General features: G+C 40.7%; 1 protein-coding gene across 1 annotated transcript in view; it reads left to right on the forward strand.

Annotated features, from left to right (window-relative positions):
* Positions 1-3758: 3758 nt before the first annotated feature.
* The window catches only part of fat3a (FAT atypical cadherin 3a), a gene marked incomplete at both ends in the record, with an annotated part of 96727 nt that continues 73397 nt past the window's right edge, over positions 3759-27088 (forward strand). Inside the window, one exon of the mRNA XM_083887331.1 lies at positions 3759-7068. Within this exon, the coding sequence (XP_083743457.1) occupies positions 3759-7068 (3310 nt within the window). The remainder of the gene's footprint in view (positions 7069-27088) is intronic.

Genomic DNA, 27088 nt, shown 5'->3' on the forward strand with positions numbered 1-27088 from the left:
TTTTAGGCTGTTTGATTTGTCCAGGACATTATGTCTTCATCTGTGGAGTGAGTTTTTGTGTGTCAGGCTGAAAGATACATGCACTGTAGTATGGATATATCACGGTAAATCTATCTGAATGAGGGACATGCTGTAAACCACAGCTGTGTTTTCAATGATCCTTGTGTCTCTCTGTGTGAGACTCCACTTCAAAGTCTGTTCTTCTCATAAGCAGCAATGTCACTGGCTCTTAGGAAAACTAGAGGCTGTTTCAGTTTGGATTTTGTTTGCCCTGCCACTGTAAATCCAAAGAGCATTCAGTGTTTCCCACATTGTTATTTGAAGGTCAGTGTTTCCCACATTTTTACATTGCTCAAAAACCATTGCTTGTAAGATCATATTTACAGTGCATTGGCTGATTTGGATAGCTGAATCTGCTGTGATATCATCTTTGGAGCGCCTCAAATGGATATGTTTGAAAATACTACTTTTAGTTTAATTTAAAACTCCTGGGTTGCATTTTAATGGCAGGAACTGAAGCCTTTAGAAAAAGTAATGCAGTTATCCACAATTGCCTCATGATCAGTTCTATTCCTGTCGTCACTCAACTGTGACCTGTGAAAGAAAAGTGTTCTTCAGTCTCATAAAAGGAATCCCTGTGGTTGATTTTCACCGTTGTAATTTATCTTCAGTAGTGTCTAAAACCTAATAAACAGAATGAAACTGCTTCCTGTGTACACTTGCATGTACATTCACAGTGTATTTGAATGGCCGTCTGAGCTACACTTTCAGTTTTCTGATACAGTGCAGAAATGCTTGTCTTGATGCAGGTCGTTTTTGTTTTAAAACTAAATGAAATTATAGCAGAATTGCATATTTAAAATCTAAAGGCAGATAAGTCACACCTGCTGTATGTTCCTGTTTATTTACACCTCCCAAACAGCCAATGGAGACATAATATACTCTTGGTACAAGTAGGTAACCCATCACTCCATGCAGATCATGCCACATGTTACATGGTTATATACTGCACTCTCCTCTATATGATTGTAAAAATGTATTGCTCCACTGAAGTAATATTCACTGCGTACATGCAAACCCTTAGAGAAAGCAGATGATGTTCATTTTGATGGATGTGGCTGTTCTTTTGTTCCATGTTGTTAAGTCTGTGCTGCATAACTTAGGTAGTGAAGAGGATAATAAAACACGCACACACACAAAGAAACACCCTTGCACACACTTTCTGACACATTTAATGGAAAACACACACGTAAGCACAAATTGTGAGAATGGCAGCACCAACCTGCCGATGGCTTCTTTCTCTGGTAGACCGTCTTGGTGAACACTGTTGTCACTGATCTCAGCAGTTTTATCTGAAGGGAAGAGCAGAGGAGCATATCAGATACATGTGCTCATTGTCAACCTGCTGCAAACTGTCCTCTAACCAGCCCTCAGGGCAATACTCTACATATGAAGGGCAGGAATTAATTCTTATGGCCGCAAATGTCTACATAGGTGTGTGTGTGTGTGAGGGTGTAGAAGGGAACACTTTACCCAGATGTCTGTTTATAGTCCTCCCAAATCTGGCTGCCTCTCGGGTATTGTGGGATTGTAACAACTGAGAATAACAGCAGGCTGAATAGAAGCTCTGCAGTTGTAACAGCAGTGGTGCCACGGGCTGCCAAAGTCTAATGAGCATTTTCCCTACACATGCCATTTATTCCTCCATACACACAATAATAAACACCATTTGGAAGTAAATGAACTTTGACTGACTTGTTGGTAGTTCTCTGAGCTGCCTGGAGTTTACTGTCTTGCTTATAAGATACTATAAAAGTGAGCACACAATCACTGTTTAGTTATCGAACCCCTACTGCTCCAAAGTACTGGTGGGTTTTATTTAAACCAGTCTGCATTTTTATGTCATATCTGTGCATACGCCCCCAAAAAGAGAACCCAACTGAAACTGACCCGTGGAAGTTGACATTGGAGCCAATTCAAGGAGACATTGGGCTTGAGCAGGTTAGAACACCCTGGACAGATCACCAGCGTATCAAGGGACATATATACACAGACAACAATTTAGGATTTCATATTAGAGTACCTGAACAACCAGTCCCCAAAAGGTATTTGGACATTTTCCAGAACATCTATTGTCATGTCCATAGTCCAATCTCTGGCTATAATGTCACATAAAATACTGCATAGGGTCATTCAGTCAAAACTTTGAAATTAGCTGTACCACTTCTCCACACAGTCTCATGGTAACCGCAGGACTGCATTTTGCGAGGAAAGACTGTGCTAAAATGTTGACCCAAATGGAAATTATAAAAAATAATATAGTATATCTATATATTTTTTTCACCACAAGCATATTTTTTACAACGGTCTTTGGCATAGTTCTTATAGTCTTTGGACATACACATATAAATTTCAGCAGTGTGAATTTCCAATGTCAATATTGAGGAGGGTAAACCAAACAAACGTGGTTCATACAGCATGTAATGTACTACTCCAATGCCAAATGATGAGAAGTGTCAATAAGGTTTTTTTCTTTTAGACATTGCCATAAATAACTAAGTAGAGTGAACATTGAGTCTGCATTCAAATGGTTAATGCAGTGTTCTGCATTCTGTGATACTGTGCTTCCCTGCTGGCACTTTTTTTTAAGACTGGTATTGACTCTGTAAAGCTGACTGAGACAGGGCCAGCAGGAATGTCCTCAGTTCCCCCTCCCATCCAGCTTTGATGAAGTTGAAACTGAGATGACAGAAGGTCATACAAAACCTGAAGTGTTGTGTTTGGCATCCTTCCTGAATTGTCTCTGACTTTAAATGTTTAAATGCAGACTTTGGCATTGGTTTGCATTGTTTCAGCTGAGGTACTATGCAGCTACAAAACCAATGTTTTTTTTTTATCTCCAGGCTCCAGTTTGAAAAAAAAGAGCTTGTACTGCAGTTACTGTAAGGATGTGTGTGTGTGTGTGTGCGTGTGCTGTACTGAATTAGTAGATTTAACCGTGTCTTAGCAGTGTGTTATTATCAGTGCACTCGGACATGGTCTGTCTTCTCCTGCCCCATCTCACCATCCCTTGTGGTGGAAAGTGCAAAGTCATCAAAATGCAGACCACTGTGGCACTCCTACTGCCACAACATGGCTTTAACCGGATCAGGCTTTACCCCCAGAGCCTAGATTGGCACATACTTGTGGCTGCTTGCTTTCAAAACCTCTTTTTCTTTTTCTTTAAAGGAGAATGAACACATCAACTACTTGCCTCTGAGTTTCGTAACCGTATTTGGTTTGCATCTGGAGATGTTCCATGGTTTGGAGACACAGGGCTACATTTGTCGTGTATTTCAGGAAAGGGGTTATGATAGGGTCATGGAGTAGCAGCCCATCATTTTGCTCTCTGCAATTTTTTTGTGTTTGTTTTGGTGTTGCTACAGTCCGCTTCCTAGCCATACAATTATTTTGTTCCCTCTCAAACCACCTCTGGTTTTTCAGAAACGTGCAATTGACTGTCAGTGTCCAAAGACCACACAAGGATGATGTCAGCTTTCATTTTGGCTGCCCGGTAACTGTGGACACCTCCTCCCTCCCTACTTCCAATCAATCTCTGTAGCTCAATGGATAATTAGTACCTTGTCAGTCCCACCAGTTGAAAGGTCAAGTTGTGGATATGTGGCATGCCTTTTGTTGCTGTGAATCTGTCCGCCATGGCTAACCTTTTTCTCCATTTCTGTCTGTTTCTTTATGTTGCAGGATCGAGTGATGATGGGATGGATGTGAATATGGGCCAGTGGGCAGGCATGCGAGTCCCACTCCTCAGCCTGGCCCTGCTGTTGCCTTTGCTGCTCTTCAAGCCACAACTCTGCTGCAGCCAGAGCACACAGGGGGCCCCACAGGATGGACCTCACTTTGGCTTCACTCAGGCTGTCTACCATGCCACAGTTTATGAAAACTCAGCAGCACGCACATATGCCAACAGTAAAATTAAAATGGGCATCCACCTGGCCCAGCGCTCCTGGGAGCTCCGGTACAGAATCACCTCAGGTGATGATGAAGGGCTTTTTAAGGCAGAGGAGTTTGTGCTCGGGGACTTCTGCTTCTTGCGCATAAGAACTAAAGGTGGCAATGCAGCCATCTTGAACCGCGAGATCCAGGATAATTATGTATTGACAGTTAAAGCCTCTGTCAAGGGAGAGGCTTTCCTCGAGACCTGGACTAAAGTCAGCATCCAAGTCTTGGATATGAACGACCTACGTCCCTTGTTCTCACCCACCACTTACTCCGTCACCATAGCGGAGAGCACACCTCTCAGGACTAGCATAGCACAAGTTACTGCCACAGATGCAGACATTGGCTCTAATGGGGAGTTTTACTACTTTTTCAAGGAGAAAATGGAGCTATTTGCAGTACACCCAACCAGTGGAGTAGTTTCTCTTAGTGGAAAGCTTAATATTGAAGAGCAGAACCGGTATGACTTAGAAATCCTAGCAGTTGACCGTGGCATGAAGTTGTATGGAAATAATGGGGTTAGCAGCACAGCGAAGCTTTTTGTTCATGTAGAGCGCATAAATGAGCATGCCCCAGTGATGAATGTGGTCACACACAACCCATCTTGGCTTGACAAAAACCCTGTGTATGCCATGGTCACTGTTGATGACCTAGATGAAGACACAAATGGAGAAATAGACTCAGTTGACATCGTAGGTGGAGACCCCTCAGAGCAATTCTTCATAGAAAGATCAGAGGAGGGCGAGTTTGCTATCAAGGCTTCTGAGTCAGTAAATTGGGAGATATATCCTCATGGCTTTAACCTCACTTTGCAGGCTAAAGATAGAGGAACCCCACAGAAGTTCTCTGCTGTCAAGGTTGTCCACATTACTGCCAAGAAGCGCCAGACAGAGGAAGCAAAATTTGAGCAAGAGTTGTATGAGGTTAGCTTGAATGAAATTTCACCCCCAGGCACAATTGTAGAAGCTATAAAAATCAAACCAGAGCCTGATGATGCTGAATACATCCTGGCACCGTCTGCAGATTCAGCGTTCTTTCAAATGAACACCTTAACAGGTGTCATTTCCACAGCGAGATGGTTCACTCAAGTGAGCCAGGATGTCTTCAATCTTGAGGTCATGGAAATAGACAGTGAGCTCAAAGTTAAAGTACGCGTGATTATCGACGATGCCAATGATAACACACCGACTTTTGCTCAGTCCTCTTATGAGATTTTTGTGAACGAAAGTGTACCAGTTGGAACCAATGTATTAACCGTATCTGCAGTGGATGACGATAAAGGAGAAAATGGATACATAACTTACAGCATTTCTAGCCTCCAGCCAGTACCTTTCAAAATCAATCAGTTTTCTGGTGTCATCAGCACCACTAAGGAGCTTGACTTTGAATCGTCACCAGAAAGCTTTGTGTTTGTTGTCAGAGCATCTGACTGGGGATCACCCTATAGACGAGAGAGTGAAGTCAATGTAACAATCCACTTGGAAAATGTCAATGATAACAAGCCATTGTTTGAGAATGTTGCATGCCAGGGTGTAATCTCAAGGGATTTCCCAGTGGATGAAGCAATCACCACAATGTCAGCAATTGACATAGATGAGTTAGAGCTAGTGAAGTACAAAATAATTTCAGGGAACGAATTGGGATACTTTGACCTGAACCCGGATTCAGGGGTTCTTGCACTGCAACATTCCCTTGCCACAGCCAATCCAAAGAATGGCATTTTCAGTCTAAAGATAACTGCCACAGACGGCGAGAACTTTTCTGATCACATGTTTGTTAACATCTCAGTTGTTCATGGTAAATCTCCTCCTCGAGGTTTTAACTGTAAAGAGACAAAGGTAGCCCAAAAATTAGCTGAAAAGCTGCTCAAAAAGTCCAAAGCCAGCACCAAGCCCAAAATTGAGGAAGGATTCATTGACCTTTTCTCTGTCAATCGGCAAACACCCCAGTTTGACAAAGCTTTCCCCACAGATATTGCTGTGATGGAAGACCTACCTGTTGGCTCAAGTGTTTTCAAGGTAAATGCCTATGATGGCGACACAGGTTTCAACGGTCAGATTCTATACTCAATTTCAGATGGAAACCCTGACAGTTGTTTCACCATTGACATGGAGACAGGCCTCATTAGTGTCTTTCTGCCTCTGGACAGAGAAAAGAGAGATCGTTATCTCCTCAACCTGACGATTTTTGACCTTGGCTTGCCACAGAAAACTGCCTGGCGTTTGCTAACCATCTACATTGAAGACGCTAATGATAATGCGCCTCAGTTTTTGCAAGAAGGAGGCTATCGAATTGTCATACCTGAAAACACAGCCATAGGTACAGATGTCATTCAGGTTGAGGCCACTGACAAAGATCTTGGACCCAATGGGGAGATAGTGTATTCTGTATTGACCAGCACCACGCAGTTTAGTATCAACTCCAGTAACGGCATAGTGTATGTAGCTGGCCAACTGGACAGGGAGTTTGTATCTACTTTTAAACTGAAGATTGAGGCTCGTGACAAGGCAGATAGAGGGAGCCAGAAGTTTTCTGTGACCACATTAAAAATCATATTGGTGGATGTGAATGACTGCCCCCCACTATTTATTCCCAGTGTATACAAAGCCAAGGCTCTAGAGGATCTTCCAGTGGGAACAGTTGTAGCTTGGTTAGAAACCCTGGATCCAGATTTGGGGTTGGGAGGCCAGGTCAGATACTCTCTTTCGAATGACTATAACGGATGGTTTGAAGTGGACAAAGCCAGTGGAGCTATTCGGCTGACCAAGGAGCTTGACTATGAGACCCAGCAGTTCTACAACCTCACCGTAAAGGCCAAAGACAAGGGGAGGCCTGTTTCTCTTCTCTCTGTCACTTTTGTGGAGGTGGAGGTGGTAGATGTGAATGAAAACCTCTACACCCCATACTTTTCCCACTTTGCTCTGACAGGATTAGTGAAAGAGAATGCCCGTATTGGAACTACTCTTCTTCAAGTCACTGCTAATGATGATGACACCGGCAGAGATGGAGAAATCCAGTACTCTATACGTGATGGAAGTGGGCTTGGAAGATTTGCCATTGACGAAGAGACAGGTGAGTTTTCTTTTAAAAATTATCCAATGTATATCAATCAGCAAAATTACCATGTTGATGAAAGTTTCCGTGGCGTCAGGTTTTTACACTGCTTTCAAGTGGCCACTTTAACAGTACAGTGCATTTAGCCCATATCTCCACAATCATTGGGAGATATTGTTTGTCAGCATGGAGGTAGCACAGTTTATGTTTATGTGGGTTTATGTAATTAAACAATTAATTAAATGCAATTTTATCAGCCTGACATCAAACGCAAGTCTTGGAAATCTGATTAAAAGTGAACGAGCCTGCAGAACAGCTAAGACAGACAGCTCCCTTGCTTTGCAGGAGAGATAGTGTTTTATTCGTTTTTCATCTTTAGATCAATGTTGCTGCTGGCACCATCAACTCACTGCAAGCATCACTGCATTATCTGTACTGCAAATATACAGAATTTAAATCCATCTGTACCGGCTGTTTATCATTACTATCTAGTCTCCCTTGGGAAGCGGATTAACATCTTTTTGATCACTATTTACCAACTTCTCACGGTAATAGCTATTGCACCAATGTCTCAAAATCTCCAAAGAATTTGATGGTATGCATTTATGCAGTTGGCATGGACCCAATGGCATTTAAAATGCAGCATTTTTTATCAGTTTATAACTTTTAACATTTTAATAATCATCAGATATTGTGTATAAGGCCTGCATTTTCCAAGTTTTAAAGACAAGCTTCGAGCAATAATGCAGAATACTTAGGACCATAGTTATGGTCAGTGGTAAGTGGTCTGTATTTTTATAGCACTTTTCCAGTCTTGACGAGCACTTTACAGTGCTTCACACTACTTTGCCATGCACCTATTCCCAAGCTCATTTATACAGCACTTATTTCTATTATACATACATCTCACCCATTCACACACACTGTCAGTAGAGCTGTCAGGAGCAATTTGGAGTTCAGTGTCTTGCCCAGGAACACTTTGCTCATGTCGAATGTCCCAGCTCCTGCTTTACCTCACACTCTACCCCCTGAGTTTCAGCTGCCCCCTCTGGCTTTACACTTATATTTCTACCTGACTGGGATCCATTAAGCCATTGGTTTTGATACTGGGTTTGGTAAACTCTTTTCTAACAAATAGGGTTAGCTATTATTGTGTTCACATAATATGGGCTGGTCTTTAGTTGACAGTTATAAACAACATGAATCTATTGTGGTGGAATGAAAAGTACAAGTATTCAGCAGAATAACATGAAAATAAGCAAATGTATTTTATTCCAAGTATTTAATTATTGATTATTGATCATTATTATACATATTTTCTTATTGCTGTTGATGATCACATGTTTATGTCTAATTGGTTGTTGTTGTTATATATTGTGATATAGTGGAGGTGATATCTGTGTTTGTTAAGACCTATGGTCGAGACATTTTGGCTATGATAATGATTATTTAGCCACTATAATAAATGCTTTTTAATGTTTTTTTTCTTTAATTAGCTTACTTGTTTTGTATCACCTTGTTTTTTAAAACTTATTCACAATGCACAACACCTATGTATTTATTTTCTGGACATGAGCAAAGACAACATTGTAATTATAATATATCATAGAGCTGGTTGAATCCAGTTTTCACTGGCTGACAGTTGCAAAGAACTAACTTTTTTGTTGGATCGCATTGAACTGTGTGGGAGTGCTTTTTATGTATGTGGGTGCTTTTTGTGAAATTGTTGCAGAGTCACAAAGGTCACATTTCAGCATGGCAGAAAGGCTGATCCTTTCTAATGACATTTAACTTATACACATATATATGTAACCATTAGACTTTTCATATCTCATATATCTACCTGTTTTCAAACCTATATGCACAACAGCTGTGGGGAAAAAAAGCAGTTTAAAAAGTCTACAGCAGCGTGTTTGGTTTAGGTTTCACCAGCAGCTCTAAATATAAGTTTATCAAAGCCTTGATTTAACATCATGATCAGATGTTGTATAAGCATCCTTTATCTTCAAGGACCACAAACTCGGTTTCATCTGATTTAGGTTGATGCAATGTTTGATATTTGCTCAGAGAGCTACTCTGCTCCACAAGCTCCAGGTTCAGGGTGTCATTAACAACTTGCAGGGACACTGTGGCATCAAAACTGTCAAATAGTTTAAAACAAATGTCAGTTTGAACGCAAATGTATCATTGTTGGAATTGAACAAACTGCACAGAGTTGAACTGCACTGATCATTAATTTGTGTGTCCACTTATTTTGGCAAAAGCTATTTGTTTTGTTTTTAAATGTGCATTTAGAGTTTCCCTGCAATATTTACCAACCTACAATAACGAGGCAGTGGGTGGCTTAATGCTGCAGAGATGAAACCACCGCCTCTTGTTATTCTATTGGTATAGGTGCATTGTAGTATGCTATTAGTTGATGTAACTTTAGTCTCAATATTCAATGCCTGCCTTTGCTTCCTACATGCACAGACTAACATTTGGCTTAAAAGCCTAACCTCTCCATGTCATTCTCCCGCCCACTCTGTTCAGCAAGCTCTTCACATCAAGGCTTCTCTTAATCATAGTGTCACTTCTCCCTGGGAACTGATGTATTCTGGCAGAGAAAAAAAAGAAAAAAGGAGGAGGTGAGGGAGAATTCATGGCTCTCAGTGATTAATTTCTAACAGGCAGGGAGGCCCGCAGCTTTGTTTCCCCACAAAACCAGCATTGTGCAGAGCCTTGAATGTACAGCCAGGAGGAAAAACACACAAACAGACACAGACACATATACAGACCATTAAAAACTGCCATCACAGGTTGGCATTTAGTGTAAACTCACTTTGTAAATCCAAACATAAAACATACTGACCTGTTGATGTGCCTGTATTTCAGTGTTCCCAATGGACTTTGGCAATTTGTTGTTCTGCTTGGTCCTCATAGAGATATAATGTCTTCCGTTTGTTGAAAAGATGTATATATTTGAAAATATAATCTGTTGACTCATGATTCAGTTTTGTATATTAAGATGTATTTATGGTTATTAGTTGGAAATTGTCCGAATGCCGATTGACTTTTGCAACATCGTGTTACATCATGTCAGCTGGAAATGGATTGTGCAAAGAAGCCCACATTTGCAATATGCATTTGATTTGCGTAACCTAGTCTGCTCAGTACGACAGCTTTGCTTGTTTTTGTCCTCTAGTGTCACTTTAAAATCACATCAGTGTTGTCTTCTTCTGATGTGTAAAAAGTCCAAGCTGCACTCACAGCATCCTCTGCTGGACAAGTTGGCAATTACTCCTCCCCCAATTTCGAACAGCCCGATTTTACATCTCGCAGAAAACAACCTTTGTTTTTGGTGTGAAGGCACCATTACTTAAGTCGTTCAGGAATTTCAATGGAACACACATTTGTCGACTAATTTATTAAGGTAAAACGACACCTATAAGAGTATACAATAGCAGGAGTACCCCCCCCCCCCTCCCCAATGAGGTCATCTGCGGCTTCTGATGTGTACAAATGGTAGTCATGTCTTTGTAGGTCTCGGGGCAACACATAACTTCCCTGTGACTCTGACCTTTACAGCCTAATTCCCTTAGAACTGCCCTCTACTGCTTGCCTTTAAGGATCACACAGCAACATGCTTGCCCAAGAGCACACACTAATCAGACACTCTGCACATTGCACAGAGCTCCTTGTATCCCTCTATCACCATAATTAGTGAATTAATGACTGCATTTATCATAATTACAAGCTGAGAAGGAACAGGAGTCTCTTGTAGAGTACGTTTCTGTGTGTATGTGTGGTTAGTGTGTGTTCTTGTATTTCTTCCTCTTTCTGACCTTTTCTGGCATTAACACTGACCTTGTCAGGACTAGTAGTCCTCATGGGGACCATAACCTGGTCCTAATGAAGCAGAACCTCATTTTTGAGGAACTGAATAAGTGCAGGTCAGTGCAGTGTCCTAAAAAGAATAGCTGCGCAAACCTGTGTGTGTGTGTGTTTGTGTGTGCGAGAAGGTAACAGCAGGGAATGATCCTAAATAAATGATGTTTGGATGCTTTACTGCTTATTGACTAAATCCATATTTGGCTGATTTTTAATATTTTAGTGTTGAGTGTTTCAACTGAATGCTTTTGAGAACAAGGGGGAAAAAATTCAATTTTGATGACAACATCAATATCAACAGAATAGTAGAGAAAAACATTGCCTTAGTACCATAGTTTGATGATTGAATACAGCACACACAAAATGCACTTCCCTCTTTCAGAACTATAACAAAGTAACACTAATGTAAATTGACAATTTGGACATGACCTGTTTATTATTCTACACACTATTTGTCTCATCTAGACACTGCCGCTGTGTCTCTCTTTACCCTCCCAAAAATACCAGTCTCTGATTGGTCACTTTGCCAGTTGTTTTGTGATTGGTTAGCCACTTATCTTGTGGTTTTCTTATCAGCTGAAACCACAGCTGTGGCCACTGTGACACTGGTATTGGTTATGCTGCACCAAGCAACTGATAGATCTGAACCACTTTTGCAAACAACACTTCATCAGCTTCACGGTGGTAAACAGGATTGGCCATACTCAGTCTCCAGTGCTGGAGAATACCATCCCATAGTTAGTAAACATGCCTCACTCTGTTGGACTTTTTGAAAACGCAGAGACATAGAATATGCTTTGTTCAATCAGAAGAGACAAGTCAATGAAAAATAAATATTATTTTAGATTGTGCAATAGCTGATAACAAAGTCTCCAGAGTCTTTCATGCTCAGACTCAGTGGGGAAATAACCATCTGGCATCTGGCCTGAGCAGCAGCAGCAGGTAAATCTCCCTGGAGTTGAGACACTGTCTGGGATTGATGGTGGTTGATGATTTGGAGGATGAAATATGATGGATCTGTTCATACTGGTTGTTTTAAAAAAAAAAAAAAAAAAATGCAGCAAGACATACCTGAGATCAAGATCTTTGCAGATAGAGACAACGTCCTATATACATTATATATATGTATGGTATTGTTAGTGTAGTCTGACTACAACATTACTACTCACCATTGCTAATGCAAATGATGTTAATCGGTTTTAATTAGTTTCTCTACTTCAGCTGTCTGAGCATGTGAGTGTGGTTCTGTGGTCTCCCTCTCCTGTTCTCTCCTATTGGTGTGTCTTAGATGAAGCAACGGATTGAGTCCTTTGTGCGTCATCAGGCTAGATGATTGTGATGCATTATGTGACTTCATCAGTATTTGCTGCAAAATAGCACATTTTAATCAGATTAGAAAATATCAACTCAGCAATTTGAAAAATACTGAAGACTGGAGTCAGTAATCAGCTGGCCTGTAATAGCATATGCACTGTGCACTGTGTATACATAAGGAGGAAGTGGTTTTATATCCTTTACCAATTTGCTGTCTCTTATGGGCTGAGGTTAAACTGATCGTGGCTTGGACATGTGGAAAGCACTGGTCGGACTCTGGCTGCACCAACTCATTCATAGGCTAGATTTCCTGCAGTGGGTGTGGGGTTGCCCTTACTGCAGGGACCAAGTACATTGTGTACTGGTAGTGTATAATTTCATCGACAAAGTTGTGCAGCTTGGAAAGCAGATATGATGAAACCTGTGTAGGAAATAAAAGCCTACGGAGCTTGTGCTCATAACAAAAGAAACACATGGATGGACAAAGAGAATAATACTCACACATGCTCGCAAACACATCCACACATACATTGTAATGCAGTGCTCCTGTCATTAAGAACAAAGCCGCAGGTGTTGTGAATTAGTGAACTTGAGACGCGGTTTTTGTTCTGGTTAGGAAATAAAATGTGTGTGTGTGTGTGTCCGTGCAGTGTGTGTGTCTGCACACCTTTGTTTGGTAGTACATATTAAAAAAAAAGTCCCTGTTTTACTTTCTGGATATGTAAACCTATTAGTTGTTCAAGCTAATGCAGGTTGTATTCGTAGAATTAATGACACAAAACATTGGAGCTGATCCACGGAAGTTATGGAGATTAGAAAACAATCCATCCACTAGACTTTTTTTATATTCAATTTTAAATTGAATCAAGGCCACCACGTAACAACTGCAGTTACTGAATGTACATTGAGTCTCAATCTAATCCAAGGCATGTACGATTCTGTGTCCTCATTTGCTATGCAAAATTTAATATTTTACACTAATGTAAGTTGAAAAAAGGACTGAATAGGACTCCTAATTTGCTGCTCATCTAATGTGAGAAGAGCTTCTGTTTTATGATCAGTTGTAAGAGGCTTTTAGAAGCAGTTTAAATCATAGAGGTACTCCTGTAATGGAGTTAGGCTGTTTGGATGAATGGACCTGAATATAAAATAGTACTGTTTTGCATCAACAAACAATGATTAATTATGCAAACGAATGATTTGACCTGAGGACAGCATATTAATGGAGAAAAATAATGTACCCAGAGGTCACCCTTTAGGAACCCCATGTTTAAAACGAGAAACTGGAGATTGGGAGTTTTTCAACAACAATTGAGGAAGTCATGTTTGACAGATAAGAGTGTAATAAATTAATACCAGATCCTTTACTGTGAACCAAAGTTTCCAGATGCTGTAATAGGATGGAGTGTTCTGCAGTGTCAAAGGCCACACTCAAGTTTATCAGGAGCAGAATGGAGCTCTCACCTTCATCTGCGGCAAGGAGTAGGTCATGTGTTATCTTAACCACGGCTGTCTCAGTGCTGTGTAAATCTCTGAAGGCAGACTGAAAGGATTCACTATGTTGGTGCCATTCACATAGTGTATGAAATCAGCACAAAATGTGAAGTTGAATGAGGTTAATTCATGAGAGGATCGCCAAAGTTATTTAGAGAGCTCATCTGACGAGCCTGGATATCTGTACAAACCATCAAGGACATTCACGTTGGTTCGTTTTCAGTCTAGCTCAACATGGAGGACGTACAGATAAACATTTCCATGGTTCCAGTCACATCAAATCACCAGCAGTGAGTGATCACGGTGGCTCAGTGGTTGAAATGGAGATTTACTAGACTGTATGATTGGAGAGCTAGCTGTGCAAGGCTTCTCCTCTGTGAAGATAACAGCAGTAGCAGATCTTATCAATGATTAGTTGACACATTGATTATTTAAATTTGTCAATGTGGATTTTTATTGTTGACATGTGTGGTTTACAAAGAGAAATCAATGGGGAAAAAGAGGGTTATATACAGTATCCTCCTCACTGCATGTTACCCCATATATTGCAGAAGTGTTTTTTCCTCGTAGTAAAATAGCCCATATCCTCTTCCACTTGTGTATCTGATTTGTCTGTTTATACGTGTTTTCCGGTGTTGATATAGATGCCTGTTGCTTCCAACACAGAGATGAAACGCTTGTCTGGACGCAGATTTTTTCGTTTGAAGACGCTGTTTATTATAAATGAAAACATAGTAGCAACATTGTCTCTGTAATTCTCCATCTCAGTCAGTACGTTTACATCCACAGTTCAATCGAGCTAAGGCTGTAGTCCAACTAAGACGGACAATCAGGCAACTTGCCGAGTCCGAGTAGACTTGGACTGAGACTTGACTTTATTGATCCCTTGGTATGACTCCCTCAGGGAAATATACAATTTCCAGCAGTGTAAAGTGGTGAGGACATAGAGCAGCAATGTATAAAAGAAAAAACACAAATATATACAAAAAAATAAAAGTATGGATAGATATACATGTGGAGAAATCGATTTATTGGCCGTGTATGTCTGACTCCATCTCCGTAGGTGGCGCTGTATCTCTCGCCATCAGTTTCCTGTTGACCGTTCAGGTCAATGTCTGGGGAGGAAATGTTGGTGCATGCGCAGAACGCCAAATCCGACCAAGTGTATACATGCAGGAATAATCAGACAATGAATCGCATTATCCCGGTATGTTAGTCCGACTAAGAGTAGCTCAACAGACTTACATGTTTACATCACATTTTGAAAACTGAATTGTCTTAGTCCAACTAAAATTGGACTTTTAACATGCATGTAAATGCTTGTTAAAAGCACCCACACACACACACACTTGCTTGCAACTTGTTCTCATCAATACTCTTTTTTTCCCCCCATAAGTGTGGCTTCTCAGCCTCCCTCCTGTCCATGGGTCTGTGTGTCTGTGATCCTTAGGTTTATTCAGTGTTGTGTGAAAACACCAATTAGAAAGCTGCTGACAGGGCACACAGAGTGTAAATAAGCCCCTGAGGGGGGCTGATTAGACAGAGGTGTGTGTATGTGTCTGTGTGTGTGTGTGTGGGTTGCGGGGGGTGGTTTGTGGAGGATACCAATGTTGCAGGTGGAGTCAGAAGGTGGAATCAATTGCTGGGCAGAGGCCAGCAGCCGTTACAGTAGCAGCAGGATGCTCCTTCATCTGCACAAGAGACACATAAAACTTAAAAGCCGTGGTAGGCAACATTGTGAGGAAAAATAGTTGATCTTGGAGTCTTGAGTGTGGGTTGTTCAATACATATTGCTCTCTCTTTCCTGAGCGAACAGATGGACTTGTTTTAATGTGACAGATGATCCATGGCAATCTCTCCATCTCTGAGACTCTTGCTGATATTGACAAGTGTTAAATTGCTTTTATTGTCCAACTCTCTTTTAGACTCAGAAAGAGTAATTCCAAATGGGACAAAAAAAGGATCTCAGGATTTCATCAAAATATAGTAGAGAACGAGGCCCTAGTAACCAGGCTGAGATAGAACGCTGTCAGTCAGACAGACTGTCTCTATCCTCCTCATGTTATGGCACACAGATCCACCAATTAATCCTCCCTCCAGCTGCATCTTCACTCTAAATTTAGCAACAAGCTCATTCTATGAGACAGGCACAAACTCAGAGTGAGGCTTTTTCACAAACCAGGCATGATGCCCTGACTTTGTATTGTTCTCCACCATAGCATTTACAAAATTACAACACATTCTAATTTGTCGACTAATAATGTAAGATTAGCTTATCTGGGCGTTGAAGATGCAGTCACTCAAAACCCTTTCAGTTCAGCCCTTTCAGTTTCATTCACCTCACTCCTGCTCGTCATCTGTTTAACTCGCTCTCTTCTCTATTGAAATCTGAAATCTGAAATAAAAATAGGGTGACATTTACATTTTATTGCAGAGTCTTTTAATCATCCTCTCTGCAAATCGCCATGGCAACAGGTAATTAGACCTATCAGGTCATAACCTTAACGAAACAAGGTCAGGTAAAGGAGGATTAAAATTGGCACGTGTGTGTGACATGTTAGCAAATGAAAATGTGGACGCAACACTGCTTTGATAAAGGGATATTAATAATACACTCCTTTTGCTTTGTACATCAACAACATGTTGGTTGTACAATAATGAAATGTACACTGTTGTTATGTCGAACGTTCTTGCCAGATTCATGTGAGCTCAATTTTTTGAACCACAATACCGTTACTTATTTGCATGTCTACAGACGTGTATATCATTGTGCTATAGTGGTTTTAAACGCTCGTGGCATTTTCAACGTAAACAAAGAATTGAGAGAGATTATAGTTATGAATGTGGTTAGGCTTGGGCACAATGAAGTAATCTTAAACAAATCAAAAAAGACTCAAATGAGATGCCAGGCCAGCAGTGCAGTGGGCCGTTGCCTCAGTGTTTCCCCTCTAAACGAGAAATAAAACAGTCCAAACCTTAATCAAACAAAACATGAAGAAACAAGGGCTATTGGTGATCTCCAAACCAAACTAAAATAAGGAAGAAAAAAACCTGACATGAGTCAGGAAACGCGAAACCAAGCAGGGAAGACTGCTGTGGTCAAGATGGAGAGCCAAGACTAAACAACCTCTCTCGCTCTCATAATGCTCCTCCAACCTAGTTTACCCCCATGTGGCCACACATAACAAAAAGGGTTAGACAAAGACAAGGACATGTTTTTCCTTACATCATCACATGGACACTGTGATCATCATCATCATCATCATAAAGTCAAACAGAAGTAAACTGTGATACAGTGTTAAAACACACCAGGAAACTGCTGTGCACTCACTCAAACAACCCCTCCACCTCCTTGGGGGAATTTCACTTTTCACCAACATTTGAGAACTCCATCACTTTAAAAATGTTTGCTTGCCATGGTGTGCACAAATACAAAACTGCAATGTTTTTCTGCAGACTGTCCAAGTTGATATAAACGGCCACATTATATAACTGTTTGGCATTATAGTGAGTCGTCTTAAAAGCAAAACTGATGGACCTGAGTATTTTCATGATACTTGATGGATCACAGATGTATTTACAGTGACAGTACAGTCTTTGCCTGACACTTTCTACAGCACTGATTCGTTGCATGTGGGAAGAGTGTGTAGTCAACAATAGTGAGCAACATAACGCAGTTTACCTTCGTGCAGCTATTTTTATATGTTTTTGGGTCACACCATAAAGTCTCTAGGTAATACAGGACATGGATCCTGGAGGGATAGTCTCCCCTTCATTCATTAAAAAAATGTCTTTGTGTCGTTTTTCAGTGCTTTCATCACCACAGACTAAATTCCATTCACTTTTTTCAGTGATATAGTTTTTTTTTGGCAGGTGATGTGCTTATCTTCAATCCTAGTTTCCCTCTGAGGTGTTCATATGCTTTATACATGATACCTAGGAGTAGGAATCTCAAGGTACCTCACAGCCTAATTTGATCAGGATTCGAAGGGCTATGATTTTATCAGCCTGTTGAAAACTGTCTTACATCAAAAAAGCATAATTACATAAATAATTGTATTAAATTCCATTATATGCAAATGGAAGAAATGTGTCAACTGGAACATTTCTGATGAAACCAGGAAATTAAAAGTGTTTCCCACTGATTTCATTCAGTCTGTGAGGGGGTGCACACACAGGCACACGCACAATGTGCACACAGTTTGTTCTCAGCAGCAACACATCACAAGTGACTGGTACACACGGGCCCAATGCCACAAAGAGTCATGAGTCATAAGGCTCAGTTGTATTTTCTCGATTTAAGCTTGATGCATCAAAGGAATAATTTTGAGAACAGCAAAACAAGAGAGGAGTGTTATTTTAATGGACCGCCTTGGTGTGGGAGTGCCTGTGATTGGAGCCTGGCTGATGAACTGGTCAGCTGGTTATTACAGGTCCAATGATCATTTGCTTGTGACAGTCAACTGATATCAAGCTGCAGTTAGCAGTTTATTACTGCACTTTTCCACTCTGCAGTTTTAGTTTAGTTTTAGTTTCTTTGGGATAGTATCTGGTAACTGGTGCTTTTTTTGGTACCTGCTCTGATGAGGTTCCAAAGCAATTAAGGTCAGAGTGTCGTCACTGCCAAAGGCAGGCGATCTGAATCTGAATCACAACATGTTCAGTCGTATTTTAGTTCAGTGTCTAGCAAACGGAATCTGTGCTCGAAAATAACTGCTTTGCTCGACACTAACTTGCGTGTTTGTGTCGTGTATATAAAACAATGTCACAGCAGTTTCTTGCAGACATTCTATTACGACCCCGTCAACTTTGAGGAGGAATATAATGGAACACGACGTGACAAACCGAGTAGATTTGAGCCGAACTATAACTGTACCGTGGAAAAGCGCTTTTAGTGTCTCCCCAGCTGATTTCGAAAGAAATTAATACATTTCAACCATATTTACTACTTGGCTTGTTGTGTGTAATTTTATAATTGCCCTAATTAACATGTTATGTTTCACCCGGCTTTTGCATGGTAGAGATAAAAACTTTTTGCATCAACTCACGGAGTTGGTTTTATTTCCTCCATCTGTGTCCACACCTGGACACCTCTTACTCCCCAATGAATGTATATAAAAAGTGGCCGTACAGTAGTTTCCATCTTGCAAAACTCCCACTGTGAGGCCTGGAAACTTGCGATTTGACCGGCACAATGTCTGTTTTTGAAAGTGGTCATTTGAAGACATCACCTGCAGGCAGGCCACTCTTGCCGAGGAGATACCAGCTGTCAATCACACGGCTGGTCACTCATATGTGACATACTTTATCTTCCTCTAATGAAGAAAGCCTGAAAAAAGCAATTGCGACCATTTACTCTCCATGAAATTGTTTCCTGTCTCATACACCTCCGTTCCAGCAGTTTCCGAGTTCTTTTTGCAGCCTGCGGAGTCGCCTCCTGTTGGCTAACTGCTACTTCTGTCCTTCTTGCTATGGCTTCAATATTAAAACTGGAAGACTGCTTCCATTTTTATATGCAGTCTATGTGCATTCACTGAATTAGGTTGGAGGGGAAAATGTCTGAAAATAAGTATATCATCATGCAAATACCCTTTCATTACCCGGCTTCCTAACCTCCCTCTCTGTGTTGCTTTTTTTTTTTTTTTTTTTTGAGTGGATTATGTTTTTTGTTTTTTTTCCATCATTGCCCCTTTTGAATTTTGTAGAGCCTCATGAGGGATAACAATCCTCTTATTTATGCACTAACCTTTACCTCCCCTCACTAATGCTGATAGAGGCCACATTGTAGCGCCGCACTTTATCGCTCTAATGCTAGCTGGCTAATGAGGGTTTTACCTGAGGGGTCTCAGGTGCTAATCTCCGCTCCAAGCTGAAGGACTAGCTGAGGACTCATTATAACCCTCAGAGGGGGCAGCTTAACAGGAGCCTGAGAAACGCTCCCTGCTGCTCATTTCTCACTAATAGCCTCTTCACTATCTGACAAGACTGACCACCTGACCTCTCACACCTGCAGTCCCCCCACCTCATTCACCCTGATCCAAACTCCACAGAAGGATGAGGCTACTTCCTGGTGCAGGTTCTGCACTGTTTGTTTAAGTTTAACGCTGCAGCAGCAGCTTTTACTTTTTCTGCTGCTCCTTTTTTTTCGCCTTCTCATTCTTTCCATCCCCTCAGCATGCACCTCTCTTCCGACCCTCTCTAAATGATGAACGAGGCAGCAGATAAAGAGCTGACTGCGGTGAGAGGGAGCGAGAGAGAGAGAGAGAACGTGTCTCTCTGGATCTGTTCAGGAGTGTCAGGTGGACAACTCACAGCAACCTCAGACAGATTTTGAGTTGTGATCCCTCAGACCACAGTCAGCGGTGTAAATGAAAACGTGTCATAGTTCACACTGCAGTCAGTGGACTCGGGTAACGTCCCCCGTGGAAGTGGAAGTGTGTTCACAGTCGCTAACAAACACAAGAAGCACACATTTGTATACGCTGACTTTGTCTATGACATCCTAAGAAGTTTCAGAAAGCTTTTAAAGCTATTACAACCATGTGTTTTCCATCTTGCCAGAGTTCAATCGTCAACTACAGTCTCTTTTACTCTTCTATTGATGTCTTAGACCATAGTTGAGTATTCTGCTGAACAGCTGCTCTGTAGGGCTGCATGCAGTGCTCGGGCTGGGCAGAGGGTTTTACTGTCACTCTCACTCATTATCTACTGGAAGTAATCCCATCTGACACAGGGTGAAAGGGGTGGGGGTGGGGGAGGTACACCCTGAGTAAGATGCCAGGCCCAACATATAGAGCTGAACAAGCATTCACTCTCACACCTACGTGCAATTCTAATTATCCTCTGCATGTTTTTGCGCTGCACTGTGGGAGGAAACCGGAGAACCCGAAGAAAGGCCCATGCATACTCAGTGAGAACATGTAAACTCCATGCAGGAAGGCTTTTGGTTGGACAGAGCAAACTCTTGTCTTGTTGCTGCAAGGCAACATTGATAGCCACTATGCTGTTGTGTGGTCCACCAAAGCACTGTCCTATACAGGGCCTATTTAGAATGCTCTTTGTCCTCTTATTCAATAGGGTTGTGATTCTAAGGTTGTTGTTTTTTTTACACCTAATAGTCTTCTAGACTTGGTAAGATTGGCGACTCGGTTCAGTTCGGGGTTGCAACATTCAGCCGGTCCCAGTTTGCTTTCATACTTCCGCATTTAAGTGAAACGAACTGAACCTTTTGATTAACAAATTCCCCTCCTCGTCTGAGGCAGTGCCGCATCAATAATTACTGAAGGAGAAGACGAGACAAACAATGAACAAGAAAACTCGCTCATCTATTGGTTATAATTCAGGGAAACTTTTGTTTGTGCCACATAAGAGCAAAACATGCTGCATCAAATCAGTCAGTTTTTTTTATTATTATTTTGTTTTATGCGAACATAAGACACAGATACACTTCAACATTGGGCTCAGCCATGTCTCCCGGCTATCGTTCTACACGCACGTATGTTTTGGTCGTGTTGTACTCAATGCCCTGCGCTGTAGTTCGCCTGCTGCATTTGGTTCATTTGAAGCGAATCGAGACCTATGTTTTTAGGCGGACCAGAGTTTGCTTCTTTTGGTGCGCATCAGAGTTAGGTTGCATTTTCACACCTCCCCAAACGAAACCAGACAAACAAACTAGGTTTGATTAAGAAGGTCTGGTGTGAATGCACCCTAAATGTAAGGAATAGTTGCTGTCATTCATCATGAGGGTTGCACGTGATTGAACCTTCATAACTTTATGGACACCTCCTCTGATTGAAGCTGGCTTTGTCTCCACTGTGTGCACTCTTCATCCTAAGTCACATCTCTGTGTACAGAATGTACTGGAACCAGCCCAATTTCCAAAGTTTGTGTGAGCCTCTGGGCTGTGTAGCAGTGAATCCTTTAGCGCTGGATACGCTGACCTACTGCTTCACCCCTTTTTATTTTCTGACTCCACTGCGGGTTGCCTTTTTATTGACAGGGCAAACGGTGTGGTGAGTTTAGAATTCTAGGAAGAAAAAGGTTTAGTGTGACTCAGTCAGCAGAGTAAAGTGAGGAAAGAAAAGTTCTCTGGTGGAATTGAAAGGGCAGTGATCTTATAACTCAGCTGAGTCTTACGTTATTACAAGGTAATATTAAAGACCAGTGTCCAGCTGTATCAGTTAGAAGTGTCCATATATTGGCACAGGTCGCACATTTGAACTGCATAGTAAATATAATGTAAATAATAATAATAATAACAATAATAAATAATGATTTAGTGGATGTGATGAGATAGAAGGATATAAAAACAGTAACACTAAGATAAGTAGCTTTCTCTGAATGTTGCTTTTTTTTCAGTATTGCTGGGGATGTCCTTCTACTACAAATTCACCCATTCAAAATAATTAATTGGAGTACAACAGCTCAACCAGCCCATGGTTTAGTATAAATTACATTTTCTTGGTAACGGTTTCAGTGTATTTCATTTTGACACAAATCTATTTTTTGCTCTTGTTTTGAAGAATAACTTACACAGAGCTGTGATAATAAATGCAAATTATAATAATCATTATATTTCTAATTTGATTATTAATATTGAATGATATTGATATTAAAGTATTATAAATATAATGTGGTTATATATCTTGATCCAGGAACATAGCTTGACAGGAACACAAAATGGTGGAAGTGAAAAACCAGGGCTGTGTCTTTTTTTCTCACTTGAGTTTTGCATCACAAGTGTGGATGGTGCACTAATGCATATATGTACATGTTTGTCATGTCTTGCTTTATTAAAAAAGTATTTTGAAAAATACAACTTCAACAAAGTAATTTAGCTAAACATTTTGAAGGTTTAGTCCAAACCATGATCAGAAATTACTTCCTGTTTTCACAAAATGGGGTACACCCTGTGTTAATTTGTAGTTTAGATTAAGGATATCTATGTTTGATATCATGGTATAGACACTGAAAAGACAGATCTCAAAGCAGCAACTTTGATCGCATCATAACTGTCATTTCCAATTATGGCTCCCTGCATGAAATGAAAATCATAAAATTAGCTGTGAACACCACGGCTTCCTGTGACATTTAGCACAGTCATTATGAATGCACATTAAATATTGACTAATGAAGAATCGGGTCTAAGTTACAAAGGGTGCAGTAGTTACATCTTATACAGTCAAATATTATGTCTTTAATAAACTGTCTTTATTTTAATTGGTTCAAATATTAAAATCATATTAAATGTTTGACTGACATGATATTGACTGTTTCACTGTTTCGCTACATCTATGTTCCCTGCTGTAGCCCTATTATATGTAACGCTTTACATTTAGGTTAATAGTTACGTATATGGACACTTATTACATTTCAGAAACAAAGAAACCCAAGTAATCAAAAACTTGAGGGGGTCGTTTCCAGGAACATCAATTCAATCAGTTACATAATGTACGTGTTTCACAATGTAATTGCCCTTAGTCCAAACGATTTCTTGTAGATATTGTTTGTGTATCATGGGAGTTTAAAACACTTTCCTGAAGACCTGTTTAAATTTGGAGTGAAATTGATGACTCACATTGTTTGTAATGTAGCGAGCTTTCTTTGTAATTCTCTGCATACACTTTTTTTCCCGATATTACTTGAACACTCTGACCAGTTAATCTCAGCAGCAAGTGTATGAATTCATTTCATTTTTAATAATATGATGGGATCATGGGATCAGTAGTGGCCGTCATTCATGCTCAGCAGCTTTGCATCAAAAACATCTGTTTATGGAAAAATCAACTTGACCTGACACAATAAGAGAGGAATAAAATTGCATTAAATATAGCTGAGTTTGGCATTTCTGCAGATGCTTGCTTAGACTAGATGTATCAATTCTGATGAAAACACCGTGCAGTCTGAGTGCAGGGGAAAATTGAAGTTGATATTCAGACAAAGAGAAATGGCCTGGTTTGGTCTTGTTCAGACCTGGTATTGCCATCTGTCTTGAGGAGTAGGCGGCTGTATTCGATGTGACAGCTGTGCTTTGTGCTTGTAGTTATAATTAACTAATGTTAATGTGCTGACATGTACAATGTGTCTGAATAAAAGCAGAAACCTCTCGTTACCTATTTCCTGTAATTTTCTGCCTGGAGAATGTTACATTTCAAGCGTTACGGGGCATTTAGGGAGTTCTTCTTTACATGGAGAGATGAAGTATTTGCAGCAGATGTGGTCTGGTCTGGTCTGGTACTCACTGCATGGATAAACTAAATTAAGCTTTGTTAAATTTAATGCAAATTACTAGGACAGTACACATTACGTTTGGATTCTTAATGTATACAGACACACACTCACACATTAGTCACTGTTTGCATGTGGCAGCACTGCAAATTGGATGCATTTTCCTCCAGCTTTGGAAAGCATGCAACAATTAAAAACAGTGAGTGGCTGCCTACTGGGCTTCCACTCACATGGATTAATGCAAATGTGAATCACTGCATTAAGTAATTCTCTTAATTCCCAATTAGGCTTGAGAATAACATCTTTGGCTTGTTGAGATGCACTTCCCCAGAAACCCAGTAGCCCTCAGAAAGCCTGACAGACTCAAGAGCCTCAAACTTAACTGTAGCTACAGTACCATGAGGGCTGAACAAGACTGAAGTCTTTCACTTCAGCTCTTTATCATGGTCACTTGTTGATGTCAATATATATATAGGACTGCACTTCTATGAGATACTATTGGCATTTTCCAAACTCATTCTGGAGTAAGGGATGTTTCTTGACCTAAACATCTGATCATACATGAAATGTGAAGTCATGCTGTGATGACATCTACTACTATGTCTGTAGTTTATAGTTTGGCACGTGTTAAGTTGGTTCTTTAAGCTTCAGCTACCTCACTTTAAATTATGTTTTCCATTTTGTCTCTATTTATTGTCATTGCCGTGAGGATTTGACAACAGAACAGCATTAAGTAGGCTATGGTAATCATTAGAACACAGCGATTTGACTGATTTTGTTGTGGTTTTATCAGAATACAGATTATATTATTGAATATACTGGGTACATCCGGTTGCGTACATTGAACCGCAGAAGAAGAATATCGTCTGTTGTGGAGGTGTTTCACGAGCGACAGTGTCTTCTGACTCTGGGTCTGACTCCGGGTCAAAGTCATAAAAGGGACTGCAGCGGGGAGTCGTGACGGAACTATTTTTAAACATGGTTTTAACAATGATAATGAGTAGCAGTGCATCCACCGTTCCAGAGGGGGGAGCTGCGCTTCTGAGAGCGGGTGTGCTGAATATGTCACTTCCGGGTATTGGCCAATCACAACAGTTGGGAAGGCTCTACGCTGGCTGGCCAATCACAACACACTCGCGGCTGAGGAACAGCGTCAGAAAAGAGAAATTTCTATCGGCTCGTTTACAGCAACTAGGAGGTTTTTTACCATAAAAACAAGTGAATGTATGTAAGTAGACCTCCATAACTAACATATATGTGCAACAGGACCACTCTGTGAGCTTTACGATAGTTTTGGTTTGCTGGTATTGCACAAAAACATAGAGATGATTGACTAAATAAAAAGGGATGTTGTCTCTTGGTTCGGACATTGAAGCCTATGCTGAAGAATTTCATGCATTCGCTTGAATGGCCATCAGGGAGCAACCCAACTGGTTTGTACAGTATGTAAGTCAATGAGCCTACTTACATGTTACTGTTTATGAGTCTCAATCACTAGTTTCAGGTGTTCTTTAATAAAGAGTGATGTCCAGTTTGTAAGTTATGGTCCCATCTAGACCATATAAGCAAGGTATAGTTATACCATGCTTTAGGGCATGGTTATGCTGTGATTGACATCCAGTAAATAGGTAGATCTACACTGGACAAGCTCTCAGTACGGTCTAGGTCTGTGTATTTGACAGCCAACAGATTTTCATTTTAAGAAAATAAAACCAAAACGAGTAGTTTCCCATTTACTATTTACAAATAGGGAAATGGAAAGACAAATATCGGCAATCATTGAGAAGGGAACAAGACAGAATGATCAGTTGTTTGGATGTGCAAATAAATCGAAATCGGACATTTGCCTGAAAACAGACTGAATGGGAAAAAAGGTGGTGCTGAGCTCCAAAAAGTCGCGCAGCAGAAATCCAACTGTGGCTCACTTAACCGCGGTCAAGCCCCTGCTCAGCACATTCCGCTCAGAAAAACCCTGGGTTGCTCCATACTGAGTGTTTAACACAGCGGACGTTTCACCACAGGACTTTCCATTCGGTCTGTTTTGCTGCTATAAAACTAGTAAATTCGAGTAAAGGCATGTTTAGACTGCAGGCAAATCCTGACTTCGGGGTACAGCGCAACAGCGACATAGCGATAGATTCCGGGACACAACAAAATAAGCTATGCACAACATGAAAAGCATTTTTCCAGTTATTTTGTTTCCTGATTTCCGTTTATTTGCATGTCCAGACTACTGATCATTCTGATTTTTCCTTATTCAATGATTGTCGATTTTTGATTTTCATTTCCCTATTTGTGAATCATAATCGGGAAATGGCTCATTTTCTGATTTTGGTGATTTTTTTCTTAAAACGAATATCTGTTTCCATTCTTCCATATATTATTAAACAGAAAACAGCAAAGTACTACACTCAAAGATGGGTTGCCACTTAGAAAAGGCACTGTGCAGATACAAAGGGTTTACTCTAATGTAATAAATGGTCTGAAATGATGCACCTCTTTGTCATATGCTGTTTATTGCTGCAGTGCAGTTGAGTTTGAGTTGCTCTGCTCTGTGAGGAAGCTGACTGACACCGGTGAGGCGGACTCTCTGTTACTCCCCGCTCTCCAGTGTGTGTTCAATTCAGCACTCCTGTGACTTTTACTCTTAATTCCATGCTCTAAATCAGAAAGCAGGCTTGTAAGCAGGAGCTTAAGCTTTGGTGAGCTGCTATTAATTGTAGTGTGGCCACAGGGCCAGAAGGAGGCAGAGATGAATGAACAGTGAGGCAGAGGGAGAACACAGAACAGGGCAACTCGGATTTAATTAAGGCCAACCTTGAACATGCAGTTGTCCCACAGGATCAAAAACCATCAAGCAATGTGTGTGCGTATGTGTTTTTGTTACCTCTTTAGGACCTTTTCTGGCATAAACATTGACCTTGTCAGGACCAGTAGTGAGTGTGCATGCATGTGCGAGAGAAATGGAACAGACGCACCAAAGCCAGACATACACATCGTGTGTATGACATCATTATGTTATGTAGCAATTGTGTATTTTCTACACAAAGTAGGATCAAGTGCCACTTATAGTACATTTGTTTATTTCACTTAAGGTGGCACTTCTCTGCTTCTGTAGCTTTTAAAAGCTATT

This window comes from Microchirus variegatus (assembly GCF_963457635.1).
Source record: "Microchirus variegatus genome assembly, chromosome: 3".
Classification (NCBI taxonomy): Eukaryota; Metazoa; Chordata; class Actinopteri; order Pleuronectiformes; family Soleidae; genus Microchirus; species Microchirus variegatus.